The 25,349-nt window shown below is 43.8% G+C and overlaps 1 protein-coding gene and 1 pseudogene across 30 annotated transcripts in view; one reads left to right on the plus strand and one right to left on the minus strand.

Moving 5' to 3' along the window:
- Spats2l (spermatogenesis associated, serine-rich 2-like) overlaps positions 1-25,349 on the plus strand; it is a 173,678-nt gene that overhangs the window by 23,707 nt on the left and 124,622 nt on the right. For all 30 annotated transcript variants that reach the window (XM_087566174.1, XM_087566164.1, XM_087566165.1 and 27 more), the window contains 1 exon segment: positions 1,812-1,861. In XM_087566174.1, coding sequence (XP_087422300.1) covers positions 1,812-1,861 — 50 coding nt within the window.
- LOC108351936 (60S ribosomal protein L30-like) lies at positions 10,152-10,550 on the minus strand (annotated as a pseudogene).

Consider the following 25,349-nt stretch of genomic DNA (forward strand, 5'->3'; position numbering starts at 1 on the left):
ACTGGCTCTCATAATCCTTCTGTCTCCTCTTCCACAGAGTCTCTGAGACTTGAATGGAGGAATTTGGTGATGATATCCCATTTAGGATGTGCAGTGTTTCAAGGTCTGTGATTCTCAGCACATTGTCCAGGTGTGGGTCTCTGTCCTTTTTCCCCTCTACATCGGGAAGAAGCTTTTCTGATGATGGCTAAGAAGGCACTGGCCTATGAGTATAGCAGAACAATATTAGGAGTCATTGCTACATTCCTTGAGCAGAGCAGTAGTGTTCGGTTTTCCCCTAGGGCTGTGGCCTATCCACTCTCAGGTTCTTGGACACCTGAGCAGTGAGTGTCAGGCATGGGTTCCATCCCATGGAGTTGGCCTTACATTCCAGTCAGATAGGGGTGGGTGACTCACACAGCTTTTGTGTCAAGATTGTGCCAGCGTATTTTACAGGTAAGTCATCATTATAGACTGCAGGGACTGTGGCTCAGTTGATGTTCACCTTTCTCCTCTGAAAGAATACCTTCTAGTACCATGGAAGAGAGTCAGTAGGGGGTGAAGGCTCTGTGTAAGCACCAGTTCGTCTTTTCTATGTTTAATGAGTGATGAAGGTGTTATCTTCAGCAGTAAGACCTTACCACCCACTTGTGGGGAGCAACCAACACCCTTGCCAGTAGCCTAGGTTGTTTGGGGGTTCCATGGGGCCTCTGTGACCACAACTCAACCACATATAACCCATTCCCAGCATTCAAGGTTTCATTTGGTGGCAGGGAATGTCTAATTTGAGCTCTGTCTCTCCTGTTATTCAATGATTGCACTTTAGATTTCTTTCATGCATGTATACATTTTAAGTATCTTCTACTGAATTAGGCTTTCATACAATCCCTCCTTAGTGTTCGTCTCCCCTTTACCCCCTCCAGCCCCATCCACATTTTATTCTTTCAAGCACCCTCCTTCTTGTCCCTTCTTCTTGTTCTCCAGGGATTGGGGCAAAGGACTCCTCTGGATAGAGGGAAGACAGCTGTGGCCCAAAGGGAAATGGCGGTTTATAAAGTTTATAAAGGTCTCATGAAATTTGAACTTATAACTGTGGGATCTGTGACCCCTTAAGCATTTGAACCCCCACAGAGTGTTCTGAGGATTACTGATGACACTGGGTTTACTAATAAATGTAGAAATGGAGTGGTGTGTGAATGAGTGGCTGGTTGAGTAGTAACTGGCTGAGTGGTGACTTCAGTTATCATACATTATAGGCTAAGTCTGGTAGAAAGAAGATCATATTACACAATAGAAACAATAGCAAACATTTATTTTTAATTAGGCGAATACTATGTGACCAGGTTTTATCACCGTTAGACTCCCAGTCCAACGATATATTCTAGTATAGTTTCAGTAGTCAGACCATTTGACCCTTCCGTGCCTTGTCTGTTGGTCTCTGGGAAATGCCAATGGTGCCAGTGCCTCCCTTGGAGAACTAACATGGGGGGCCAACTCTAGAGCAGTGCCAGGCACTTTCTAAGTTTGTAACAAATGCCAGCTATTGTTAAATATCACCATTCCGTGCTCGGTGTGTTGAATGCATTGCACGCTTTGCTTATCGTGCAGCGAAACACTTGGTGAGAAAGCTATAATTATCCCCAGTTTACTGCTGAGTAAACAGACTCGAATTACCCTGCCTACCCAAGGTTGGATTAAGTCATGTGTGAGGACCAGTTCATTATCCGCCAGACTCAAGATTCTGGGATGTGGGGCAAGTATGTTGGGGAATGGGTGAGGATGCTGCTAGTGGAGACCAACCAGTCTGACCCTCCAAATTAATTTCTTCCTAGGAGACTCCAGAAGCCAGGCTGCTTTCGGGAACAACTCTGTGGATTCCCAGGTAAGTAGAGATGGTCCCCTCTTTCCCTATGATGTCTTCCTGTCTTTGTGGATGACTTAACCCTTCACTTGTGGCTGACCCCTGTAGAACTCAGTCAGCTTTGATGGGTAGGAGGTCTCAGCTGCCTCTTAAAGTTTCAGGCTACAGTTGTCACTAAAATGTGAGGACCGAGACTATTCGGTTGGGGCCATGTGGCCGAGGTATCCAAGCCACTTCTGTCCCACCCACATTCCCCTTCCAAACTACATCAGTGTTTCCATGGTTATTGTTAGAATATCCTCATGTAAGATACTTTGGAGTACCACAAAAAGAAAAAGAAACCAAGGTCTATTCTAGGCATCCTTGTGAACTAGAAGGGAATTAAGAGTTAAGAGCACAGGCTCTAGAGCCAGACTGCCTGGCTTCCCAGGGTGGCAGTGACAGCCCTGGCCCGTGCTGTTGAAGACAACCCCCAATGAGTCTGGAAGTCTGTCTCTCAGTTGCAGTCCTCGGACAGCATGGAATGGAAGCAGACAGACTGAGTCAGCCAGCCTGGCCTTGCCTCCAGCCTCCAGCTGCTTAATAATTGCATGGTCTTATTTCTCATTCTTCTGAGCCTCAGTTCTCTTCTCTGTGGTATCTGGATAGTCTATAACCATCCTGAATATTCCTGATCGCATCTGAGATGTGATAATTACAGTCATCTTCAAAGGTGTTGGCTAGCTCAAGGTCATCAATGTAAAGGAAACCCACCTCCAATAAAATGCTAATTGTCACCCAGGTATGGTGGTACTTGTCCTTCCTCTCAGTCCTTCAGAGGAGGAGGAAGCAGATGGATGGATCTCCTGTGAGTTTGTGACCAGCCAGGGCCACAGTATGGGACCTTCCACCTCAAACAAACGAACAAACAAAAACAACTAAAGAGTTAACTGTCTCAGTAGCTATTCACGTGTGAATGATTCTGTCAGAAGTCTTTGGAGACAAAAAGCAGGTTGCTTTGGGTTCCATACATTTGTGGAGATTCCTCAACAGTCTGTATTTATTCCATGTGGAAAGATTTTTGGCCTTGAAATTTAAGAGAAAAAAAAACACAACTTCCAAATTGACACAGTCCAGTGAAGCAGACCTAGGTGCCTCCTAGGTTTCCCATCAGTGTTTAAACTTGATTCTTTTTCCATAAACTAGGAACTTCAGTAAGATGACTGTAACTCTGAAAAGAGTCATTGACTCTGGCAGGGTGGGGAGTTGGTCATAATTCATGCATGGGTTGGGACGTTTGATTTCCTTGTGTGTGAGTCACCATGGAAGTACTTTATATTTGCAGAAGGAGAATTATTATAATAAAAACAGGACAAACTATTTCTGTGTCCATACATATGTACATTGCGTGTGAGCAGAGGTACATGAACACAACCTCTCTCCCCTCTGTTGTCTTTTGCTTACGCAACTGAAGAGCTATAATGTAGATTCTGGCAGCCTTCTCCTCACCAGACAAGCAAGGACATAGTCAATTCCTGTTTCCTTGGAACGAACACCAGATAATCAGAAGCTCTGATTATTCTGCTGGAAGGCAGCAGCTTGGTGGAAAGATGTACCAATTGAAAACAATTCTGATCATATTTTTGTCAGTAGGATGAGTTGCCTCCAGCTGTCTGCCACTAATCATATTAGAGGTGGGAAGCCAGAGTGCTTTGGCCTGAAGAGATTGCTCTAATCGCGTGTTGGAACACTACTTCTCCTGACTGTTTACCCCAGATCGGTGACATCAGACATCCCTTCTGTACCAGGTCTTGCCAGTTGGTAGTTGTCTCAAACACATGCCACATGAGCACACTTAAGGAATTTTCTAATTACCGCTCCATAGCGCTGCTTTCTGTCTTTTTATGCTGCTACAGCAGGCATGGCTGATGGAAGAGATTTCTCCCTTAGCATAATCCCGTTGCCAGCAGTTACAAAAAGACTGCGAAAATGGTAAATGAAACCCACAATAACTGAAGAGATGTCCGAATTCAATTAGGAAGAGGTCTTTCCCATGCGGACACATGAGCCATCTAAATCCATTTTAATTGTGAGCTGGGGTACTTATCTGGTCATGTTTATTTTAGAGACAAGTGCCAGAACTGGATTTAGACCAGAGCTCCAGATCTCTGAGCCCTAATGACTAATTTGGGTACCCATTGAATCCCTTAATTCATTTCTTAATTAGTTCTCCCAGAATTGGAGGGTTGCTTAGTTACGATCATCGTCACAATTTCCTCATAAATCAGAATATATGTATGTAGATTTCCCTCCCAAGGTTCACATACTATTCTCTGATCTTGAAGATCTATTGTTATCAAAATAACAATAACAATGTCAGCCGCCATGAAGGTGATAATGCATAGCAAGCAGTCTGAGATTCACAAAGGTACAGCTTTTAAACATGCTTATCTCTATGTGTATGAACACTTTGCCTGCATCTGTGTGTGTGTACCAAGGTGTACGTTGCCTGGGGAAGCCAAAAGAAGGTGTTGGGTTCCCTGGAGGTACAGACATTTATGAGCTGCCATGTGGGTGGGTGCTGGGAACTGAACTCTGAGACATCGCACCTGCCTGAGGCAGCCTCAACTCACAGATGTGGGAACTTACTTTCCCTTACTGTGCCTCAGTTTCTTCTTATATGACGGGAGGAATAGCAGTATCTCCTTCGTCAAATTGCCTTGACAGACTAACATAGGCGTGTGACTAGCATGTGGGAAGTTTTGGGTACAGGAAGGATGTAGTTGCTGTTTGTCATTCCAGGAGGAATGACAACGGTAAGCACATTCTGTCGGTGCCACACTATTGACACCAACACACTATTGAGTGTAGAAATGGTTTTCTACACTCATACGCTGGTGATAATCAAAACACTCAAGACTTGGAAGTTGGACTTAAAATCCTTTTAAGATTGATCTTTTATTACTTGTGATTGCATTCCTTAATTTGGCTACAAAATTAACAATATTTTTTTTTATTTTACAGCCTTGATTTGTGTTAAGTTGAAACTCTTTTGATGCAGAATTGCTTTAAATTTTGAAAGAACCTTTTCTTCTTTCAGTATATGCAATATTGGCTCTATCAAAAAGAAAAATGCTCTTATGTAAAAATGTGTGCTGGGGACTGATTTAGGGGGAAGCAACCTCAATTAATCTACGGAGAATCGCAGAATTAAAAGAGTAAGCTAAGATGTAGCTAGTGTCATAGCTTATAGTTGGTCAATGTGCAGGGATTTAACTCTGCAGAAAGATAAATCTAGAAATTAAATGACCTTTCTTCAAAGCTGCGTGAGAACTAGTTAATATTAAAATTGATTGGCAAGAGACACATTGGAATTAATTTCCTTTAGAATTTCACTTAGGATTTTTTAAACTACCTCCCTCTTCGTCACCGCCCTGGCCCCAACCCCTAGGTGCTCAGTGTGGTGTGTGTGTGTGTGTGTGTGTGTGTGTGTGTGTGTGTGCGCGCGCGCGTGTGCGCATCTGTCTGTCTGTCTGTCTCTGTGTGTGTGTGCATGTGTGTGTGCGTGTGCGTGTGTCTGTGTCTCTCTGTCTGTCTCTCACTCTGTGTGTGTGCATGTGTCTGTGTCTGTCTGTCTCTCTGTGTGTGCATGTGTCTGTGTCTGTCTGTCTGTCTCTCTGTGTGTGCGTGTGTGTGTGTCTGTCTGTCTGTCTCTCACTCTGTGTGTGTGCATGTGTCTGTGTCTGTCTGTCTGTCTCTCTGTGTGTGCGTGTGTCTGTGTCTGTCTGTCTGTCTCTCTCTCTCTCTCTCCCTCTCTCCCTCTGTGTGTGTGTGTGTGTGTGTGTGTGTGTGTGTGTGTGTGTGTGTGTGTTCTAGTGAAGTATATATTCAAGTGCATGTGTTAACAGTGTGGTCATATGTTGAAATACTGTATCGCAGTGGAAGAATTAGCAACATGTACAAATGAACTACCAATGGACATGATACTGAAAGAATATACAAAGGAATGTTGTCACATAGAAATAGAACTACATGTATGCGAAGTATAAAAATAGAAAAAAGAACTAAGCTGTTACCCAAGTATGCATACATCGGTCCTAAAACTCTAAAGAAAACCCCAAATAAAACCATTCGGGGATACTACATGCTTGTCACCCTAGCAGACCCAGGTGAACTCTGGGGCTCATTCAGCCCCTACTGGATTTGGTGAGTTCCAGGACAATTAGAGACCCTGCCTCAGAAACAAAGCAACAAGGGTGGAGGGTGTCTTCTCTAATAAGGCAACGCTGTTGATGTGATTAGCAGTAATGGCTCTCAGAAGCTGTGGTGCCGGGTTCCCTAGTTTGAAGCTTCTCAAGGGAATGTAATTGATTTAACTTGGATTGATTGGCCTCCATTTAACCTGCCAGCCTCAGCTGAGGGACATTGTCACACGGTGTGAATGCAGTGCTTGGAGTTCTCACCCATCTCATCTTAGCCATCTCACAACACTTCAGGATGCCCGTGATCTTCGTCCTTGAAGTGGTACTGATGCTACATGGTCGCTAATGGCTCGGCTTTCCTTAGGGAATTCTAGAAATACATAGAAAATAGTAAACACAGATACGTTGGGAATGCTGCTTTTAAATAAGTTACAGCAACCCATAACTGATCTGGGCTTCTCGTTCTCTTTCTGATGTGGACACTGGGCTTCGAATCACTCTCACCTGTGAGTCCAGAATGGTCCTGGGATGAGTCTTGGAGCTTCCAGGATTTAGATTGTCATCTCTAAAGTTTGCCTTTACTTCCACAACAACATTCCCATGGACCTCTTGTGAAGAAGGAGGCATCGGCCCAAATTTACCATTTCTTATGGTGGCACTTTCTTCACCAAGAGCCTGGCTTACCCTAAAACCAAAGGCAAAGACATAAGATAGGCAGGTAGAGTCTACGTCACGGGGGCCATCGCTCCATGACTGTTTTCTTTTGAGAACGATTACTAATTCCTCACCGCTCCTGAGCAGAGGTCTGTGGTGTGCAGCCACTCCTCACGCCGCCCGAGTAGCCAGTCCATAGCACCTGCAATGCTGGGGCTCAAGCGAACACTTCTGCTATGTCAAGAGTGGGATACTGAAAATGTGCACGTCAGAAAAATATGTACACTTTCCAAAACAAATGTTTTCAGATACTTTCCTAAACAGTATCTTAAATTGATTTGGGGTGTGGGAGCATTCGGTATAAACATTTAAGAGCACCAAAATTTGTTGTTGGTCAAGTATACATACATATAAAATAGCCAAATTCTATATTGTTCACCTTTCTCTAAACAGAAATGTTTTTCCCGAGAAAGCATACCACCAAAGGAGCAGGTGATGGCAGTTACTTCCTCAGTTCCCATTTTCCATTTTTCCAGAGGGTAGAGCTGTAGCCATCCCTAGTCCGTACTTCATAGCCAGCTCCCTCCGCACACCAGCAACATGGAGCCTCACACTGGTTATGAGAATGGTTTACTTGGCAGTTTTAAGAACCCAGCCTTGAAAGGCTGAACTCCTGTGGGAATCTGGCTGCCAGAGGTGTGCAGGAGTTCTGACTAATGCTCTGAGAGACCAGCACTAGCAATAACTTGCTGTTTTCCAGGTCTGTGATGGAAAGATTCTGCACCCTGGGTCTCTAATCCTTGGTATTTGGAGGTTACTTATGAGGGAAATGAAAGGGGAGGGGTTGAGCATTCTTAGAGGTTAACCTTTGAACTCTGGGCCGTAGTCAGTAGCAAAGGCACCTTGGTGGTTTTGTTCTAACCCTGAGCATTCTTGGCTATAGAAGTTGATAGAGTGCCAATAAAAGGCCTACTTGAATTCCTTGTTGCTGAGGGGGGAAAAAAATCTCTAAGGAATGTTCTTTTTCTTTCAAAGAAGTATCTACAAATTAACATTTTGGGGCATAAAAATAGTTAGAGGCTTACAAAATTTTCTGAAAATAAAAACTCGAAGAGCACTCTGGGCATTTGTGGCTTACTCATAGCAGTCACAAGACAAGGAGACAGATAGCCCTGTCCTGTAAGGGCTAGCTCTGATTACCAGCTAGCGGTCTCCTTCCTTCCCTGTGCTCTGTTCAAAGATAGGACATGGCAGATCTAGCTATCCCAAGACAGGCTAGTGACTGACATTGTTTCTGTCTTATCCCGTGCTCTCCCAGCGCTGTGCCCACTGTCTGGAACACAAGACTCTGTTCATCAGTGTGAATGAATATGTTCAGGTTAGCCCATCTATGATCTGTGCGTTGGGGATCCGTTTATAGGGATAGGTGACTCTGAGCCAGATTATCTCTGAAATTAGGAGCCAACTTGGGGAGGTTGAGATCATCCAACGCAAGAAACAAGTAACCAAAGGGGTAACATGGTAGCCATAACTAGTGGGCTATAAAGGACCCGTAGGAGGTCCAGGCTGAGTAACATGTGGTATGATAGTCAAGGGGAACTTCCTTTGCTTCATTTCTTCTCTCCCAGAGCCAGAGATCTTCAGGATGTGCACCACTAGTCACACAAAACCAGTGCCCAAATGAAGTAGATCGGCATACATTTCTCATCAAAGCCCACAGAAGGAGACCGCCAGGGCACATGCCCTGCTGACCTTGGGCCAGAGCGTTAGCTCCGTATCTCAGGACAGAAGGTTTAATAAAGACTCGAGTATGAAGAACACTTCCCCCTCAAGTGTGCCGAACTGTGTCAGCCAGAAAACTATTCCTCAGGGTAGACGATTTCCTCCTTTTCCTAAATTAAAAAATGAACCGTGACTCTCAGCTATACGTGCTATTATCATAGATAGAGCAAAGAGTAAATAAAGACACTTGCTTAATGAAACAACAGTTCATTTTAGCTTAATGGAAGTAATTCTTTTCTGTGCTTTGTTATGGAAATAGGTCACCGTTGGTTTTTTTTCTGCCATTCTTCATAACCTTGTAGTATGCCTCCTGTTTATGCCTCTAAGCGCTGTTTTTAAAGAGCCCTCAGGGACATCCTTTAATACTTTCCCTTTAACATGATTAGTCATCTATATCATAGCCCCTTAGAATGTTTGAGGATTCGAAGATATAGAAACTTCTTAATGAGATACGGTTAATGATCTGTGCAAGATATCACCTGGCTTAGCTAACATAAATTATATTTAATTAGTCATTCTACAGAAGTAGATACCTTAGAATAGATCGAGTACCTAAAACACAGTTTGCTTTTAGGTATAGTAGTCATAAATAAGATCTTTTAAAATTTTTATTATGCATATATATATATATATATACATACATTTTGCCTGTGTGTGTCTATGCACCACATGTGTGCAGTGCCTACAGAGGCCAAAACAGTGTCAGATCCCCTGGGACTGGAGGTACAGTTGGTTACCAGTGCTCTTAGCCACCAAACCATCTCTCCAGTCCCACAAATAAGTTTCTATGAGTAGTATTTAGGGATTTTGAGGGCTTGTTTGGGGACTGGAAAGATAGGCAGTAAAATACTTGCCTTAAATCGTGAAGAGTTGAATTTAATCCTGAAAACCCAAGTCAAACGGCCAGATGTGTGTGGTACATGAGTGCCATCCCAGCAGACAGGCAAACCCTGTCTCATTGGACAGCCTAGCCTATTTGCCGAGCTCCAGGCCAATTAGAGACCCCGTCTCAAGTAAAGAAAAAAAAAAGGAGGGTGCCTGGTGCCTGGGGAGTGATACCCAAGGTTAGCCTGTTGCTTCCACACACAGGCACATGCACATATGTCCCCCCTTCCACATACACAGAACTTGTGTGTAGTAACAAAGTCTGTCCTTGAGGACTTAAGTAATAGGCTGTGGGTGTGGCCCTGGAATGCAGAAGGCCCCAGCTCAGTCTCCAGGACCTGCACATAAGGCAGGACGAAGGGAGAGGTAGCACAGAGAGCTTCGCCCTGTCCAGATGATTCTTGCAAGATATCCACGAGGGGCAGGCACATTGTTCTTTCTCATTTGTGGCTTGCAAACCTGATTATTAATGACAGTCTGTACACAGCACTTTGCTCTGCCCTTGCTTAAAGTAATATCTCCCTTTTCACATGTCACCCTGTGGCAGAGGGGGCCAAAACGCTCTATCTGGCCTTTCACATTCCACTCACCTTTTGAACCTTTCAGACCACACTTACTCTTTCCCATGATGCTTTAGCGGGAGTATCATTTCTTAGAAAGAACCTTGATGATACATTACCAATTCACAGATGGCATCCATGACTCCTGCTATGGCTGCCTGACCCATCACCCACGTGATAAAGACATCACAAGGGTGATTTTTTTTTAAGGAGCTCTGGCAACGTTTTATTAAAGGAAAACTTTCTTGTTTACTTCTCACCAGTCTGTTCGGGCATGCTTCTAATAATATCGGAATCACCTGGGTCAATGATAGCCAGTGTGCATACTCTGTAGTATTTTCCACACGCTGTGCCCAATTCAATGTTATTGCCACTGTAGTGACGGACACCAGTTTTAGCCAACATGGCAGAGTATTCTATCTCAGATTTCCTCAAAGCTGGGCAGTTGTTGGCGAGGATAACCAATTTCGCTTTGCCTTGTCTGATCATCTTCAGAGTCTGTTTATACCCCAGCACGGACTTTCTACTTTTCATAACAAGTTGGAGCCTAGAGTTGATCGACTCCAGAGATTTTTTCATCTTCTTTGCAGCCACCATCCTCTTGCCTTAGGTGCGGGACAACCCCCAACCAAGATCAGACGCCAAGATGGCCAGGGAGCCAAGGGTGATCTTTTATAGTTCTCTTCTGTGGTACTCTTGTGCTCTCTCTCTCTCTCTCTCTCTCTCTCTCTCTCTCTCTCTCTCTCTCTCTCCCCCCCCCTTTCCTCTTCCTCCTCCATCCTCTCCCCTCATTTCCTCTTCTCTCCCCTTCTGTCCTCTTCCCTCCTCTTTCCTCTCCTCTCTGCTATTCTGCCCTAGCTCGCCTGTTTTGGTAAAATCTTTAAGTTGGTTCTCATTTTGTGATTGTTCAGTTTCCTGCAGATTTTCTACCCATTGTGTCTTCCTGAGTCTCTGTTGCTTCCTGTCCCCGGTGTCACCTGGGTCTGCTGCTCCCTGTCCAGCAGTGTCACCTGGATCTCTCTGCTGCTCCCTGTCCCCCAGTGTCACCTGGGTCTCTCTGTTCCTCCCTGTCCCCCAGTGTCACCTGGGTCTCTCTGTTCCTCCCTGTCCCCCAGTGTCACCTGGGTCTCTCTGTTCCTCCCTGTTCCCAGTGTCACCTGGGTCTCTCTGTTGCTCCCTGTCACCCAGTGTCACCTGAGTCTGCTGCTCCCTGTTCCCAGTGTCACCTGGGTCTCTCTGTTGCTCCCTGTCCCCCAGTGTCACCTGGGTCTCGCTGTTGCTCCCTGTCCCCCAGTGTCACACCCTTCTCATTTTATCTTATATGCCCACTGCTCCAAGACACCAGAAAAAAGAAAGCCTGTTCCCTGGGGTGCTGCCGCTGGCTCACCAGCCCACCCTTTCCCTGGCCGAGGCCCTCTTTCCTACAGCACTCAGAGGTGCCAACTGCATCTGCACTCTGTACCCGCTCAGAGTGCTCCCAGGGAGTGCCCAGCCCTTCCTCTATAGAGACTCCTCCTGAGAAGCACTGACTGCATTGTGCGAGTGAGGAGACAGCCATGGGAAGCCTACTTGGACAGCCACCACAGGATACACATTTAGCGTGGCCTTTTAGTGTGCCCGAAAATGCCTACAAGTACTTAAATTGCACACGGTATTTTTCTGGGAACAAAAATAAATGGGGTTCTCTCAAGAAGCCACACTTGAACTCTTGCCCCGGCTCTTCTGCTTGAGTCATTATTTCCAACTATAGGTTTCCTTTCATCGTGGGTTTTGCTTTTGTGAAAAAATAGATAATCTGTCCACTGGTGAAACTGTGACCCGTAGGAGCAGCGCCATGTTGGATAAGGATTCCTCCTGCGACTGAATGCTACTTAGTCCAGGGGGTGAGTCCCGCTGACATTTCTTGGGTGTTTGTTTGCGTCAGTGGCTGATTTGACTCCACTACAGCTGCCTTACCCTGTGAGCACAGCGAGTGCTCATGATGCAGCCCTGTGGGAGACACCATGAGCAGTGTCCTGATTTACAGACATTGGTAGGTACCGAGCAGAGTAGGGTTATGTGCACAGCCTGAGCTCAAAACCAGACAACCCAGCTTCAGTGTCTTTGTTTTGTTTTGTTTTGTTTTGTTTTGTTTTGTGTTGTGTTGTGTTGTGTTGTGTTGTTTTGTTTTGCCAGAAAAAAGCCTGGTAGCCCAGATTGGCCTCTAACTTGCTGAGAATAACCTTGAACTCCTGATCTTTAGCCTGTGCCTCCTAAGTGTTGAGATTACAAGCATATACCCACATTCTTGACCGTTACACTAAACTTCCTAATCCTAAATGATTCTCTGAAGAGAGGACAATAATGCCTACTAAATTGTAAGAAGTACAAAAAATACTCTGAAATGGCTCAGTAAGTTGTAAAGTATTAAAACATAAAGTTTAAGTGTAGGCTAGATATCAATGTGTTAGACGAATCTTGTTACTACATTAGACCCTTACTACCTCAATATACTGCTAAGTCTGACAAAATAAAAATGAGGACATATTTACCTTAAGGTTGCCTTAAAAGTACAAAATACGTGAGGTTTCATGAGACTGATCCTTTCCCGCAAAACAATGGCTTTTAGACAGAGCAAAATGAACCGTAACATCTGTAGTGTGACAAGTAAGTTCAAGGCCATTGCTTTCCTTTAATCCTGCCTCCATTAGTGGAGCACTTGACCCTTCTTTCTTGTTCTTAAATCATGCAAAAGAAAATTTCTTCTAAGTATCCATTTAGCATAGACCATGAACTTGCTATTAGCTGTTCTTCTGAGTGCATACGGGATTTGGGACCACGTCCCTACTGCAGCTATGAAGCACTGAAAGAGAAGTCAGTCAATAGAAGAGAATCAGATATGAATTCCAAAGATGGGGATTCACAGACTCCACAGGCCAATCATCATCATCATCATCACAATCACCACCACCACCACCACCATCATCATCATCACAATCACCACCACCACCACCACCATCATCACAATCACCACCACTACCACCATCAGTAGCAGCATCTCTCAAAATGTGGAACTAGAGACCAGACCCCCAGAACCACAGAAAAGTGTGGCCAATCTGGCTTGAGAGGAAAAAGTGCGGTTGGGGATTTAGCTCAGTGGTAGAGCGCTTGCCTAGCAAGCGTAAGGCCCTGGGTTCAGTCCCCAGCTCCAAAAAAAAAGAGGAAAAAGTGCATGGAGGAAGCAAAGCCCCATGGGAGACTGGCCACTTCCTTGCCCTGACTTACAGGACAGCAAGCATCCTTCTTCCTTCCCTGTGGGGCCCCCTCCCTGCACCCCTTCACTTGCTATCCTGTCTTCATGAAGCAGACTGCAGGACACCTGAGCTTTTGCCTTCCCTTTGGAGGGAGTGAATAGTCCAGAGGCCTGACTGCGTGGGGTTGTTTGTTTGTTTGTTTGTTTGTTTGTTTGTTTGTTTTTTGTCCTTTTATGCATCCCAGGATCCAAGCTCTGCTTTTTGGGTCTTTTTTGTTGTTGTTGTTGTTGTTGTTGTTGTTGTTTTTTAAATAGAACTGGTATCGCATACCTAAAATCACCTCCTGTTTGGCGTTTTTCCATGCAGTGTTTGTGCTCCTAATGAGTTATTTCCCTCCCCTTCTTTTCTGGTTAAGAACAATGTCCTTGCTATTCAGTCTCCAAATATAGCAAGCAGTTATGATAGAAGAATGTCCTTATGTTAGGAAAGGAGTTGGCATCCTCAGTGATGCGAAATGTCCAATTTAGAAAACATGCTTGCAGAAAAGGCCGCTGGGGGTCGATTTTGGAATTAGGTAAAATAGAAATGAATAAACAGAAAATTCAGAGCGAATGTGTGTTCTGACCAAACATTCCATCCTCTCTAGTCAGTGCTACAGGTATTTGTTGATTTCTTGCTTAAGTTTCAGATGTCATTTCTATCACTTCATTAAAATGTCAAGCTGCAAGTTCATTCTGGTCTCTTAACTGGGAGCACAACTTGGCTGTAGATTTTATAGTCGATGGTGTGTAATCAGGACCCTGTCAGGAATGGAGCTGGGAACTTTCTAATTAAAACATCTTATCAAATGATCCTGAGGAGATGGTTCACCTGGGAGAGTGAATTTCCACAAGTATGATGGCCTGAGTTCAATCCCCAGCACCCGGCACACACACAGAAACTGGATATAGAGACACATGCGCCTAACCCTCACTCTGGAGAGGCAAAGACAGAAGAATCCCTGGGGCTTGCTACTTAGCCTGGTGAGATGAATTCATACCACATTCAGTGGGATATTTAATATCAAAAAATAAGATAAAGAAGTGACTGGAGAAAGTAATTGGCCTCTGCACACATGTGCATGTGTATAAGCACACACACACAGAGACAGACAGACAGAGACAGAGAGACAGAGACAGAGAGAGACAGAAACAGAGACACAGAGACAGAGAAAGACAGAGACAGACAGAGACAGACAGGTGGGTGGATGGATGGATGGATGGATGGATGGATGGAGAATACGAGTGTGTGCTGACTAGTGTAGAAGAAAAGCACTTAGCACAGAGGATGGAGGGTGACTTCTCATCCCAAAGAAAGAGCTCAGCGGACTGCACTAGAAGTCTCCCTTTATGGATAATGTACTTCTGTAGATGCCCAGACTGTAGAATAATGCCAAACCAAGTGTTTGTAGTTCCTTCCTGTGTGTATAGACCTTTAATAAATTTTAATTTATAAATTATGAGAGTATTAGCAACAGCTAATAGCAAAATAATCTTATTTTTAAATGATTTTGTCTTATTCTTTTATATGTATGGGTGTTTTGTCTGTTTGTACGTCTGTACACTACATGCATGCAGTGACCCCAGAGACATCAAAACAGGGCATCCGATCTTCTAGGACTGGAGTTATAAATGGTTGTGGGACATTATGGGGTCAGACCCAGGTCCTATGGAAGAGCAACCGGTGCTGTAAACCTCTGAGCCATCTCTGCCTCCAGAGCAGCAATTTTAACGATTATGCTCCGTGTAAGTTGTTTTCTTTCAGAATGAGGTATTGTTCTGTGCTCGCCATTCTTAAGGATGTAAAGTGGCATTGTCTCTGTGCTGAGAGGAGAACACGGGGACACTGTGACCTGGTAATAGGGTCCTGTGTGAGGGTTATTGGATCACGGAGGCTGCAGTATCCCAGCTGACCACAGAGATCCAGGACTAGAGATCCAGGATTAATGGCAGGGCTGCATTTGCAGCAAAGACACCTGGGACCGTTGACATTCTCAGCCCACTGGAGCTCGGGGTGGCATGAGATCCAGATGACTGTGGGTTGTCAACTGCTGGGATTTTTGCCTTAAAGTTTTTGGAACATGGCTGACCATGAGTGACTCACACCAGGACAAGAGGTGACTTCGCCAGATGTTAGTTGTAGCCAGAGTGTGCGTAGAGCGTGTGTGCTGCGATACCATCATCTCACCTAAGAAACTGCAGCTAATATTCAGTAGCAGTGTACCTCTCAGCACATCTGAGACTGTTGACAAATCTCAGTTGGCCTGTATGGTTTTCCATGCACCTCATGTAAGTTAAAATGGATGACTCGGTTTCTAAAAGGCAGTTTGGCAGAAAAATTTTTGTTGTGGTTTCGTTTTTATTTATTTATTTATTTATTTATTTACTTACTTACTTACTTACTTTTTTATTCCTTTAAACTAGATTTATTGTTTTGTCACAAACATTTTGTTTCCAAGCATTCAAGTTAATGAAATAATTAAGGATATATGCAAAGATATTGGTCACAAAGATTGACCACAGTGCTGTTTACAAAATGCCAAAAAAGAAATTGTTTAAACAATGGTAATAGAGTAAATGATTATGTGTACATGTATCATGTTATTGTCGTTTGTAGAAATGCTGTTCAGGTACTATAGACAAATAGCAGGTAAATAATGAAATGTTAGTGTTCTGTTGAGGAAAAAAAGTTACAAAATCAAAGATGCACAGTGTGAACACATTTTAATATTTGAAGGTATTTTTAGGAATAAGACCTTTTAAGGTGATTCACTGGGTGGTAAGGTTACTGGCATTTAAAATGTTCTTTTATCTGTATCTTGATTTTTTAAAAATAGATACATATGTTGTTTTCTTTTCCTCTTCCTCCTCCTCCTCTTTCTCCTCTTCCTCTTCTTCTTTTCCCTTTTTTGGGGGGGCAGGGGGGTTGGTTCAAGACATAGGGCTGGGATTAATGTGTATGCACCCATTCCAAGTGTTATATTATTTTCTTACTGAGAAAAAGTTTTGTTTGACTAAGTAGAAAAATAAATTAATCAAACTATGTGAAATCACCTAGCTCTAACCGAGCTGGTAAAAGTCACAGGATGCTTCTGAGCTATATTTATTCATAAATTTTATTTGTTTGTGATAGTGTCTCACTTTGTGACCCTGAGACTCACTATGTAGACCAAGAGGAACCTTAAACTCACAGGATTGCCTGCTTTTGCCCCCGAATATGGAGAGTCCGAGGCATGTACCACCTACTCAGCTTGAAAACATTTTGGCTGACGTGTGGTCCGTGATTTTAAGGAAAGTCACTTTGACAGAGAGTACAGTTTTCTTGCAGTTCTTGCCTGAATGAAATGAAGACCCTCATTTCATTAGGGCACTTCTGGACTCCGTTCCTATTCCCATCCTACCCCATCTGGTCCCAATTCTACCCCCACGAAGCTACCACTCAGGGGAGACCAACTCCCTGAATTGCAGATATTCATAAGCTGTCATGGGACGAAAGTGTATATTAAGAAGAAGTGTGTATTAATAATAGGCATTGTTTGCAGACACTCAGACCAGCCAGCTCTGAAATCGCATCCCCAATCTTCTGCTTTATAGAGAGACTTCAGAAGCCATAGCTTCCCAGCACCAGATGCTCACCCTGGCTAGTTCACTTTTTTTTTTTTTTTTCAGCGAACTTCCTGGAAAGGGATGCATAGCTGAGAACTGCTCAGTGTTTCACAGGAATGTTAGCCTTTAGGCGGGAAGCAGTTGAAACAAACCTCAACCAAAAATTTACTCCCACCAGAAAGTAAAAGTCCCGCCAGCTGTTGGCCCCTGGCAACCTCCTGGACTCTTCCCTTTGTAGCAAGAAGGCCTCTGTCTGTCCTAGCCCCTGGACTGGGTTTAGTAAGCAAGGCAAGGCATTGAATTTATTTTCATTAACTAACCATCCTGCATCATTTTCACAGTAAGGCAACTCATTTATCCCATGCTTAAAAATACAACTTCAGAATATGGGCAACATTCAAAAATACATATGTAGCAAATGCAATACTAACACCTGTTATCTTGTGTGTTAGTTTAGGAACCAGTTTTAAAAGTTTAAATATATAAACTCAAGATGACTTCTTGGTGAACGTAGAGGCAGGTCATAACAGAACTTAGGCAGACACACTGGCCCATCCTGTCACCTCTGAATGGACATTGGTGGGAGAGTCTCGACCCACAAATAAACCCCATGCTGTGACGCACGGTGAAACACAGGAGATGACCCTGCCTTTTCAGGTCCAGGGTTTTGAATACGGCCATTTCCGGCTTGCTTTTGTTCTGAAACTGAGCGGCATGGTCTTCAGCAGTCATTTAATGTTGCCTCTGTCCCTAGGAGGGAGAAGAACACAGGCTAGCACTCTGTTCTGTGACTCCTCTTCCTCCAGGACCCCTACTGGCCCAACAAACCTTTGTTTCCTTGTTTATTTTTCTTCTCTTGTGTCACACTAGGTCATTTCCGAGAACATCTCATTTTGACAATCCCCTTCCCCTCCACTGTATAATGTACCTTTGTGACTCCTGAGGAAGACACTCCCCTTATTCTCCAATTTGAAAAGCTCTCCCCTGGGCACTAAATATCAATTCAGAGAAATCTGCATGTGTTATCATGCCTAACCTAGCCAATAGAAATCTAAGCCATAATTTGAAACAGAGTGATTCTTGCCTAGAGACAGTGGGCTCATAAATATATAGCTTGATTTATTCCTATAATTTAAGAAGAGATTAGGATTTGTAGCATATTTTGGAACATTTCATTCAGTGTCTAACTTGAATATATAAGATTGGGCTGATGTATGTCCGTACAGATCTTGTGTTTTTAATTGTAGATAGGATATTTTTAAATTGAATAATAATTTTAACTGAAGATGCTGTGAAATAAATTAGGTTCTTACCTCATGATTTTTACAAATCAACTACTTGTACATTTAATTTTAATTAGTCTAATTTGTAGACTCTGAAATATGTCATTCCTTCTTTGTATATGTGAAATATCTTCTTGTAAATATTTAATCTCAATTGGGGGTTTCTACCCCACTTTCGATCACTCATGTCCCAGATAAAAGACACACAACCTTTATATTTATGATAAGCCTTTATATCAACCCTCTCAGCTATCAGAATCCACTCCCCCATCAATAACCCTGAGTTGAAATTTGCCACATTCCAAAATCTGGGCAGCTCTTAACTTCAATTGGCCAGCCCTCGTGGCCATGGTTTTATGATCCCTATCCCATGATATCTTGTCCTCTCTCCATCTTCCCTCTCTCTCTTTCCTCGTGGTTTCTTGCCTCCAACCCCAAGCCCAGAAACCAAGAGCCCCAGCCAGGCTGTAGGCATCTTTATTCAATCAGGGATAACTTGGGAGACAAGGTTACACAGCATTACAGGAGTCTACTGCAGATTCTCTTGTCCCTGGGGACAGTCAGACCTTGGGGACTAGTATTTAGCATTACAATACATATCAGAAAGACCAAACCTCAACAGATCTGCCTGTTCTCTGCAGTGAGCACAGCACATTCAACCCAGACGAGCACAGAGGAAGCCACTAACTGCCTGTCCATGGCCCGTTCTTTCTGTTTTCCTGGTAGAGCAAACTTTAGTCTGTGGCGTAAAGGCATCTTGTGGAAAGCCTGCTTGCTCTCCCCTCCCTGGCAGTCAGCAATGACCAGTACAAAAAATCATCAGGTGAAATTTTTCAGGAAACATCATCAGTGAGAGCTGGTTGGGCTATATCCTTCTTGACTCAAGTTCTTTCTTGTCCCTTTCTGAGCTCTACATTATTATGAGATGGTGAAGACAGTGTAACTCCCATTATGTGCTCCATTCAAGAGACATGGTCAAGAAGGAGAAAGCTCATTTTCCTCACAACTTAGTAGAGTCTTATATTTGCTTGATGCCCTCATGGACCATTGAGGGCTGCATTCAACCCATAGCTGAGCACGTGGAATGAGGTATCAATGGGTTTACCCTGAGTCATGTAACTTACCCCAGGGCCCCGGTCTTTAATGTTCTCACTGCGTCTCACAAACAACAAACTCACTTTAGAGACTAGTGAAGTAGGATGGATGGATACCGTTCTCAAGCCACAAATACCCTCTCACCAAGTTTTCCAGTTTCTCAAATCATTGCAGTTACTAGAAATACAGTTAAACTAATTGCTTGGTTTGTAAAGCTTCATAAACAATGATCTGGCCATCAGATTTGTTTACAGTAAATTAAGTGGAAAGCTGAAAGCCATACCATTAATCCAAATTAGATATCAAAATATATTTCTTTTAGTTTTCCAAAGCAATGTCTTAACAACATGTAGTAAAGAATTTCCTTTCTCATTACCTTTCTCCATGTGTCTCTCTAAAAGGATCAATTCAAAAGTTAGCAAACAAAACAGTTTCAAACTCACAGCAACCCTATTTTCCAATATAGCTTGCTGATGTAGCAGAGAACGTTGATTCTGAACATAAAGTTGTATAATACATTAGAGCTAAATGAAATTTAAAACGACGTGTGATAAACCCTGAAAATGCAATGCTTTAAAGTAGGAATGTCACCAGGCTCCCTGTTATGCAACATAATACTAGCGTTCTGAGTCTAGATGGATGAGTTACAGGAGCAATGACAAAAATGCTGTTGTCTTTCCTTTGGTATGAGAGAATGTGTAAAGGTGATTTTGAAGCGTTTGGTCTCAGAGGCATGTTGGGACATGGAGGGATGATTATGGCTGCAATTCTGAAAATATTCAGAATGCCGTTGGTCAGCTCTGGGCAAGGCAACTTCTTGTGGAAATCTTCAGAATGCCTCCTAGCCTTTCAGCAGAAAGTCTGGTCATGTTGATCCTTTAAACCACAGGGAATGTCCTTAGGGAGTGACCTGGGGAAAAAGTTTCTTCAGTGACTGGGGCTCATCTAACTGGGCTGGAGACAGCTGAGGCTGGGTGGAGCATGGTGGTGAAGTAGAAAGGTAGAGCGTGATTGCACCACGTGCACGGCCTCAGCTGAACACTGTGACTTCGTGTGCACCACATCACTGTGTCTCTTGGAACTGGGCACACAGGACACTAATGGGGAAAGGCACTTGATGCATCCAGCTGAGTGCTTTAATCTGTCCCAAGTTTTCAATACATGCCCATCAGAGCTAAACCTTGGGAGGAAGGGGGAGAGTGTTGGGTTTTTCATCTTTCCCCTTTGTTCATTTTAGGGAAGAGTTAAAAAAACACTACGCTGTATCTTTGAAGAAGTTGTGGGTGGGTAAGCATTAATGCTGAAAATGCTTTTCCTTTATGGGAGAAGTGGGTTAGCATACAGCACATAGCCTTTTTAGCAATCTCAGGATCTTGTCCCATACTTTGGGTGCAGACTTGGTTCTGTATCCCATCCAAGAATGTTACCCACTTGCTACAGAAGGACTTCAAGAAATGAACAAAGCCTCAGGCTCTTGGCACCCTGATGACGACACTGATGTTCTTATCCCAGGCCTTCTGGGAAGAGTGTCTCAGTATCTCAGAGTAACAGGACCCAGTGACCATGACCCTTCAGTCTGCAAATGAGGCCTGGCAAGGAAAAGTGACCTAAAGGCCACATCGAGAGGCAGTGACACAGGCAGAGTTCCATTTTCAGGTCATGTGCAGGTGGTGCCAGCCACCAAACAACATTGCATGTCTAGAAAGCTTCCCTAGTCAACAGTCTTATCCAGCCATGGAAAGATAGTTCATTTGTTTTGCAAATTCAAGTTGTCAGAAGCCAACTATGCCTGCTCAAAATGTCAGTGTTTATGAGATTTTCCACTGTGGTCCCTGGGTTTCTCAGGAGCGATGTCTTCACCTCCTGTGTAGGAGGTATCCAAGAGTACCCTCCATCTTAGATTGAGAGGAAGAGAAGGGTTGGGGCGGGGCTCTTTGTTCATGTCCAGACCTAGTTCCAGTCTTTAACTAAAGCCCTCCCTTCTCAGAGCCTTCACCTGGCTGAGCTTCAAGCCTGGTGGGTTCAGTTTTTCTGGAAAAGAAACCATTCTCGTCTCACCAGAGATGGAAAAGGGTTGGCTAGCTGCCCTGAGTAGGGTAGATCTGATACCTTCCTAGGGTTTGGGGAGGGGAGACCACATGGTGCCCTCTTTGTATTCTTGTCTGCAGATCCTGTGTCTGTGTTTCCCAAGAATGTTGCCTCAGGTCTCAGCTATTTTCGGGTATATTTTTCTAATCTTTCTTATCTAGTGGGCTCTGGAAGGAAGCAGAGCTCCCCACACCGTCTTCCCACTGCAGGAATAACCTAGGCTGAGTGCGGTTCTGTGTTTGTTTGTTTGCTCCTTCATGAGATGTTAAGGATCGTAGCCTTAAGCACTACAGGAAAGGAGGTCTCAACTCAGATGTACAAGGAGTTGCCATCCGTGAAGATCACACCATAAGCCCAGGCGCTGCCGAGAGCCTTCAGAAAAGAAAACGACAAAATGAATCATCTCAGGTTTTGTGTTATCACCAAAAATTAACCTCACAGCATGGTCCACGATCATATTTATGAACACGTTTTGAAAATGAAGCGAACCACAATGCAGTCCAAGGGCAGAAATCAGGCTATTTTTCCTGTGGCTCCCAGCATTCGCAGGTGGGAGCTGCAGGCCTCCCTGGGAGTGTTTGTATTCTCGGATTCACTGAGCAGCAAGGGAAAACTGTCCTCCAAGTGCGTTCACACTGGGAACAAATGTTTGCTGAGACTTAACGTATGGGGGATGTTGTGGCTGCAACCACATGTTTGCAGTAAAAACATCCAAAGTAAAAAGGAAAACCCCTCAGAATCCTAAGAATTGAAATTAAGTGAATTCGCATGTTTTATTTTGCCAAGAACTAATGTTTTTTCACAAAAATATAAATACACTAGCTTGTCAGTAACTTTTCTCCAACACCTGATATATTTTGCTACCACTACATTAGTCCTGGTGTTCTGACTTGTGTAATTGTTACCAAAGGGATTCAACTAATTCGACATTCAGAGTTGATGGTTGATTTACATAGCTTTAGGCTATGAAGGATGGGGCCATAAAATTGTTATATTTGCCTTTCCCCCAGGAGTGAGGGCTTATTGATTGGGTCTTTATTTTGAGGCAACCTCAATTCCACCTTGAACTAACATGATGAGTTTGTCAGTAACATAGACTTCAGTGTAAATCGTTCTGTGTACCTCCTTATTCGGGAGACATTAGATTCTGGCTTTCTTACAGGCTTGGTTATAAATGGCCTGCCTCTTGGCACAGTTCTTAAGAGTGTCAAAGCTCCATTTGCCATTTCAGCTCCAGCATATCGACCAAATTCTGTGTTCAGCTGATGACTTGCCTTCTAATGAATCCTGGCCATATTATGCATCCTTTTAAAAAATATTTATTCATCTTTACTTTATGAATATGAATATTTTTGCCTGTAAGTATATACATCCATCATGTACATGCCTGGTACCCACAGAGGTCAGAGGAGGGTGTCAGATACCCTGGGACTGGAATTACAGACAGTTGAAAGTGCCAGTGTGGGTACTGGGGACTGACCCTGCCTCCACCGCGAGAGCAGCCAGTGTCCCCAAGCTCTGCGTCATCCCTCCAGCCCCTGTGCTGTCTACCCTAAGTAATTCTTCATTTCAATGTACATCTCGATTTTGTCTGTACATGCTTGAACAAAAACCAGAGACTAAAAATGGGTTCATGGGCCCACCACTCGTACATATCTACTCTGGGACAATGTCTCCCGATTTAGAACCAAGAAAAGTACTTGCTTCATTTGTGTTTTGAGTTTGTTTTCTTGTCCGGACAAACTGATGGTTTAAGAACTATAAAAAAAATGTGGAATGAGTTTTGCAAATTTTCTCTAGAAACCAAACATAAAGCATTTGGGTATACCCAGCAACGGCTATGGGACAAAGACAGGGAGGAGTAAGCAAGATTTTTCTCTCTGTTCTAATCATTACCTACGACGCCTGACTTAACTAGTCACCCGCACAGTATTGATCCATCTCTCTGGGCTTGTGCACAGGCATCTGTCTCATGATAAGCATCTCCTGCTTTTTAAAGAGTCTTTGGTTTAAATAGTTGGACGTAGTGGTAGAGACCCTCAGCACCTTTTCCCCAATTCCCTTTCTCGTCACTCAGTCAGAGGGGAAAGCATTCTTAATTTCTTCATCTGTGTCGATGATAGGAGCAGCCAGCTGCAGGATAACTTGGTGCTGGCACACCTGAATTCAGAGCTCGACTCCCTAGACAGTCCAGCTCCTTCTGCAGTCTGGTGGACCAGAGCAGCAGAGAAGGTTAAAGGGTAATGAATTCTTCTAGGTAGCGATAAGAGCTACATTCCAAGTGAATTCACAGCACAAACCCCTGTGTACTGGAGGGGGGGATGGGAAAGTGGAGGAGGGGTAGACACACACAGATACACAAACACAGCCATCGAAGGAGCTTTCCTGGGTGTTCTCAAAGCCACATGTAATTGCAGCTGCTGGAAGGAGGATCTCCGTGCTGTGTATGGTTCTTTAGAACTTGGAGCCTTCTTGTTTTAAGGATTCCCTTCCCTCTAGCTCAGCACTACTGTACAATTATAGCTGGCCCATGTCAGCTCCCTTCCTCATCAAAGGACAGATGATGCTTTCCAAACATCTCCATTCCAGACTTTTCAACCTAGGGGAGCAAAGGAACGAGGATGGAAAAGTCTAGTCTAGAAACCACATCAGAGGACGGTTGTGGAAAAGGAAACTTGGCCCCATTTAAACCTTGCTCAAAGGAGCACAATCACTTCATTGAAATGTGGGGTCTTGATTGCACAGCTCAGGAGGAGGCCCCCTGTCTATGCTCCAGTAGATGATTTTAAAGGCAATGCCACTGCTGTCTGCTAATCAAGGGCCAGAACCGACCCATCTCTCTCTCTCTCTCTCTCTCTCTCTCTCTCTCTCTCTCTCTCTCTCTCTCTCTCTCTCTCTCTCAATGTTGCTTGTTATGAAAAAGGGGGGAAAAGCCTAACATTTTAAATGAAGTCACTACCATTATTTCAGAAAGCAAGAACAAATGGAGGTGGGTCCCAGATAGTTTTAGTCCATGTAAGCCCTTTTCTATCTTCCACCCACAGTAGCTGTGATGACCCCTTAACTTTTAGACTTTAAAATATAACCATATCACCTCTTAAAGAAGTCTTTCTCAGTTTAGCTTCTTCCCTGGCGTAAACAGGACGGGATGGGGTGGGGGACAGGTGTTTGTCCTTCAGACCAGCGCCCATTGCCCTTGAGGACTAAACACACAACTACCTGTATTGAACAAGGACTATTGTACTGAATAATAGTTGTGAAGTAGAAATAGTGACTATTATTGAGGGGTTGCTTTTGTGAGGGGCACATTTCACAAGGCCTATGATAAAGATACTGAGTCCATCCATATTCCCCTAGCATGTCCAAGTAAGTACACTTTCTTGGTGTCAGTGAGGCTTAAATGAAATTAAACATTTACCTAGGGAGTTTGTTTTGAAAGCAGTTGCTTCAGAAAGGCATTTTGGAGCTGACCTAAGCTTAACTAATCATGTGCAATTATTTGCCTATGTCCATAATTTTGACAGTGTGACTCATTAGCTCAGACCTTGCTTTCCATCCCATGAAGGAACAGATGTGTTGGCTAAAGCCAAGAGTTTCTGTGCAAGCTCTATCATCAGTGGGAAAGTATGTTGGGGGTGCTCGCTTTGTACAGTGGGGTGACTTTGGCCTTTGCCTACATTCCTTGATGGATAATTACAATACCTGGTAAAGAACTGGGAGAGACTTCGTCCAACCTCCTTACGACTTCACTCTTGTAACTCACAGGCCACCACCAGAACTGAGACCGATTACTGCCAAGAGTTCTTGTTATTGTGCTGCCCTCCCATTGGATGACAGTTTGTGGGAAATGCACAAAGCTTTTGTTCCTGCCTGCATTTTAAAGTACTGTCTGGGTATACACAGGAAAATATTTCCAATTCAAAAGAAAACAGCCATGAGTGTGTTCATTCTTTGCTTGTTTTTGTTTTTGTTTTTGTTTTTGTTTTTTTCCGGAGCTGGGGACCGAACCCAGGGCCTTGCGCTTCCTAGGTAAGCGCTCTACCACTGAGCTAAATCCCCAGCCCCTTTTATGTTTTTGTTTTTGTTTTTGTTTCTTTGCTTGTA

This window comes from Rattus norvegicus, chromosome 9 (assembly GCF_021556685.1).
Source record: "Rattus norvegicus strain SHRSP/BbbUtx chromosome 9, alternate assembly SHRSP_T2T, whole genome shotgun sequence".
In the NCBI taxonomy this organism is placed as follows: domain Eukaryota; kingdom Metazoa; phylum Chordata; class Mammalia; order Rodentia; family Muridae; genus Rattus; species Rattus norvegicus.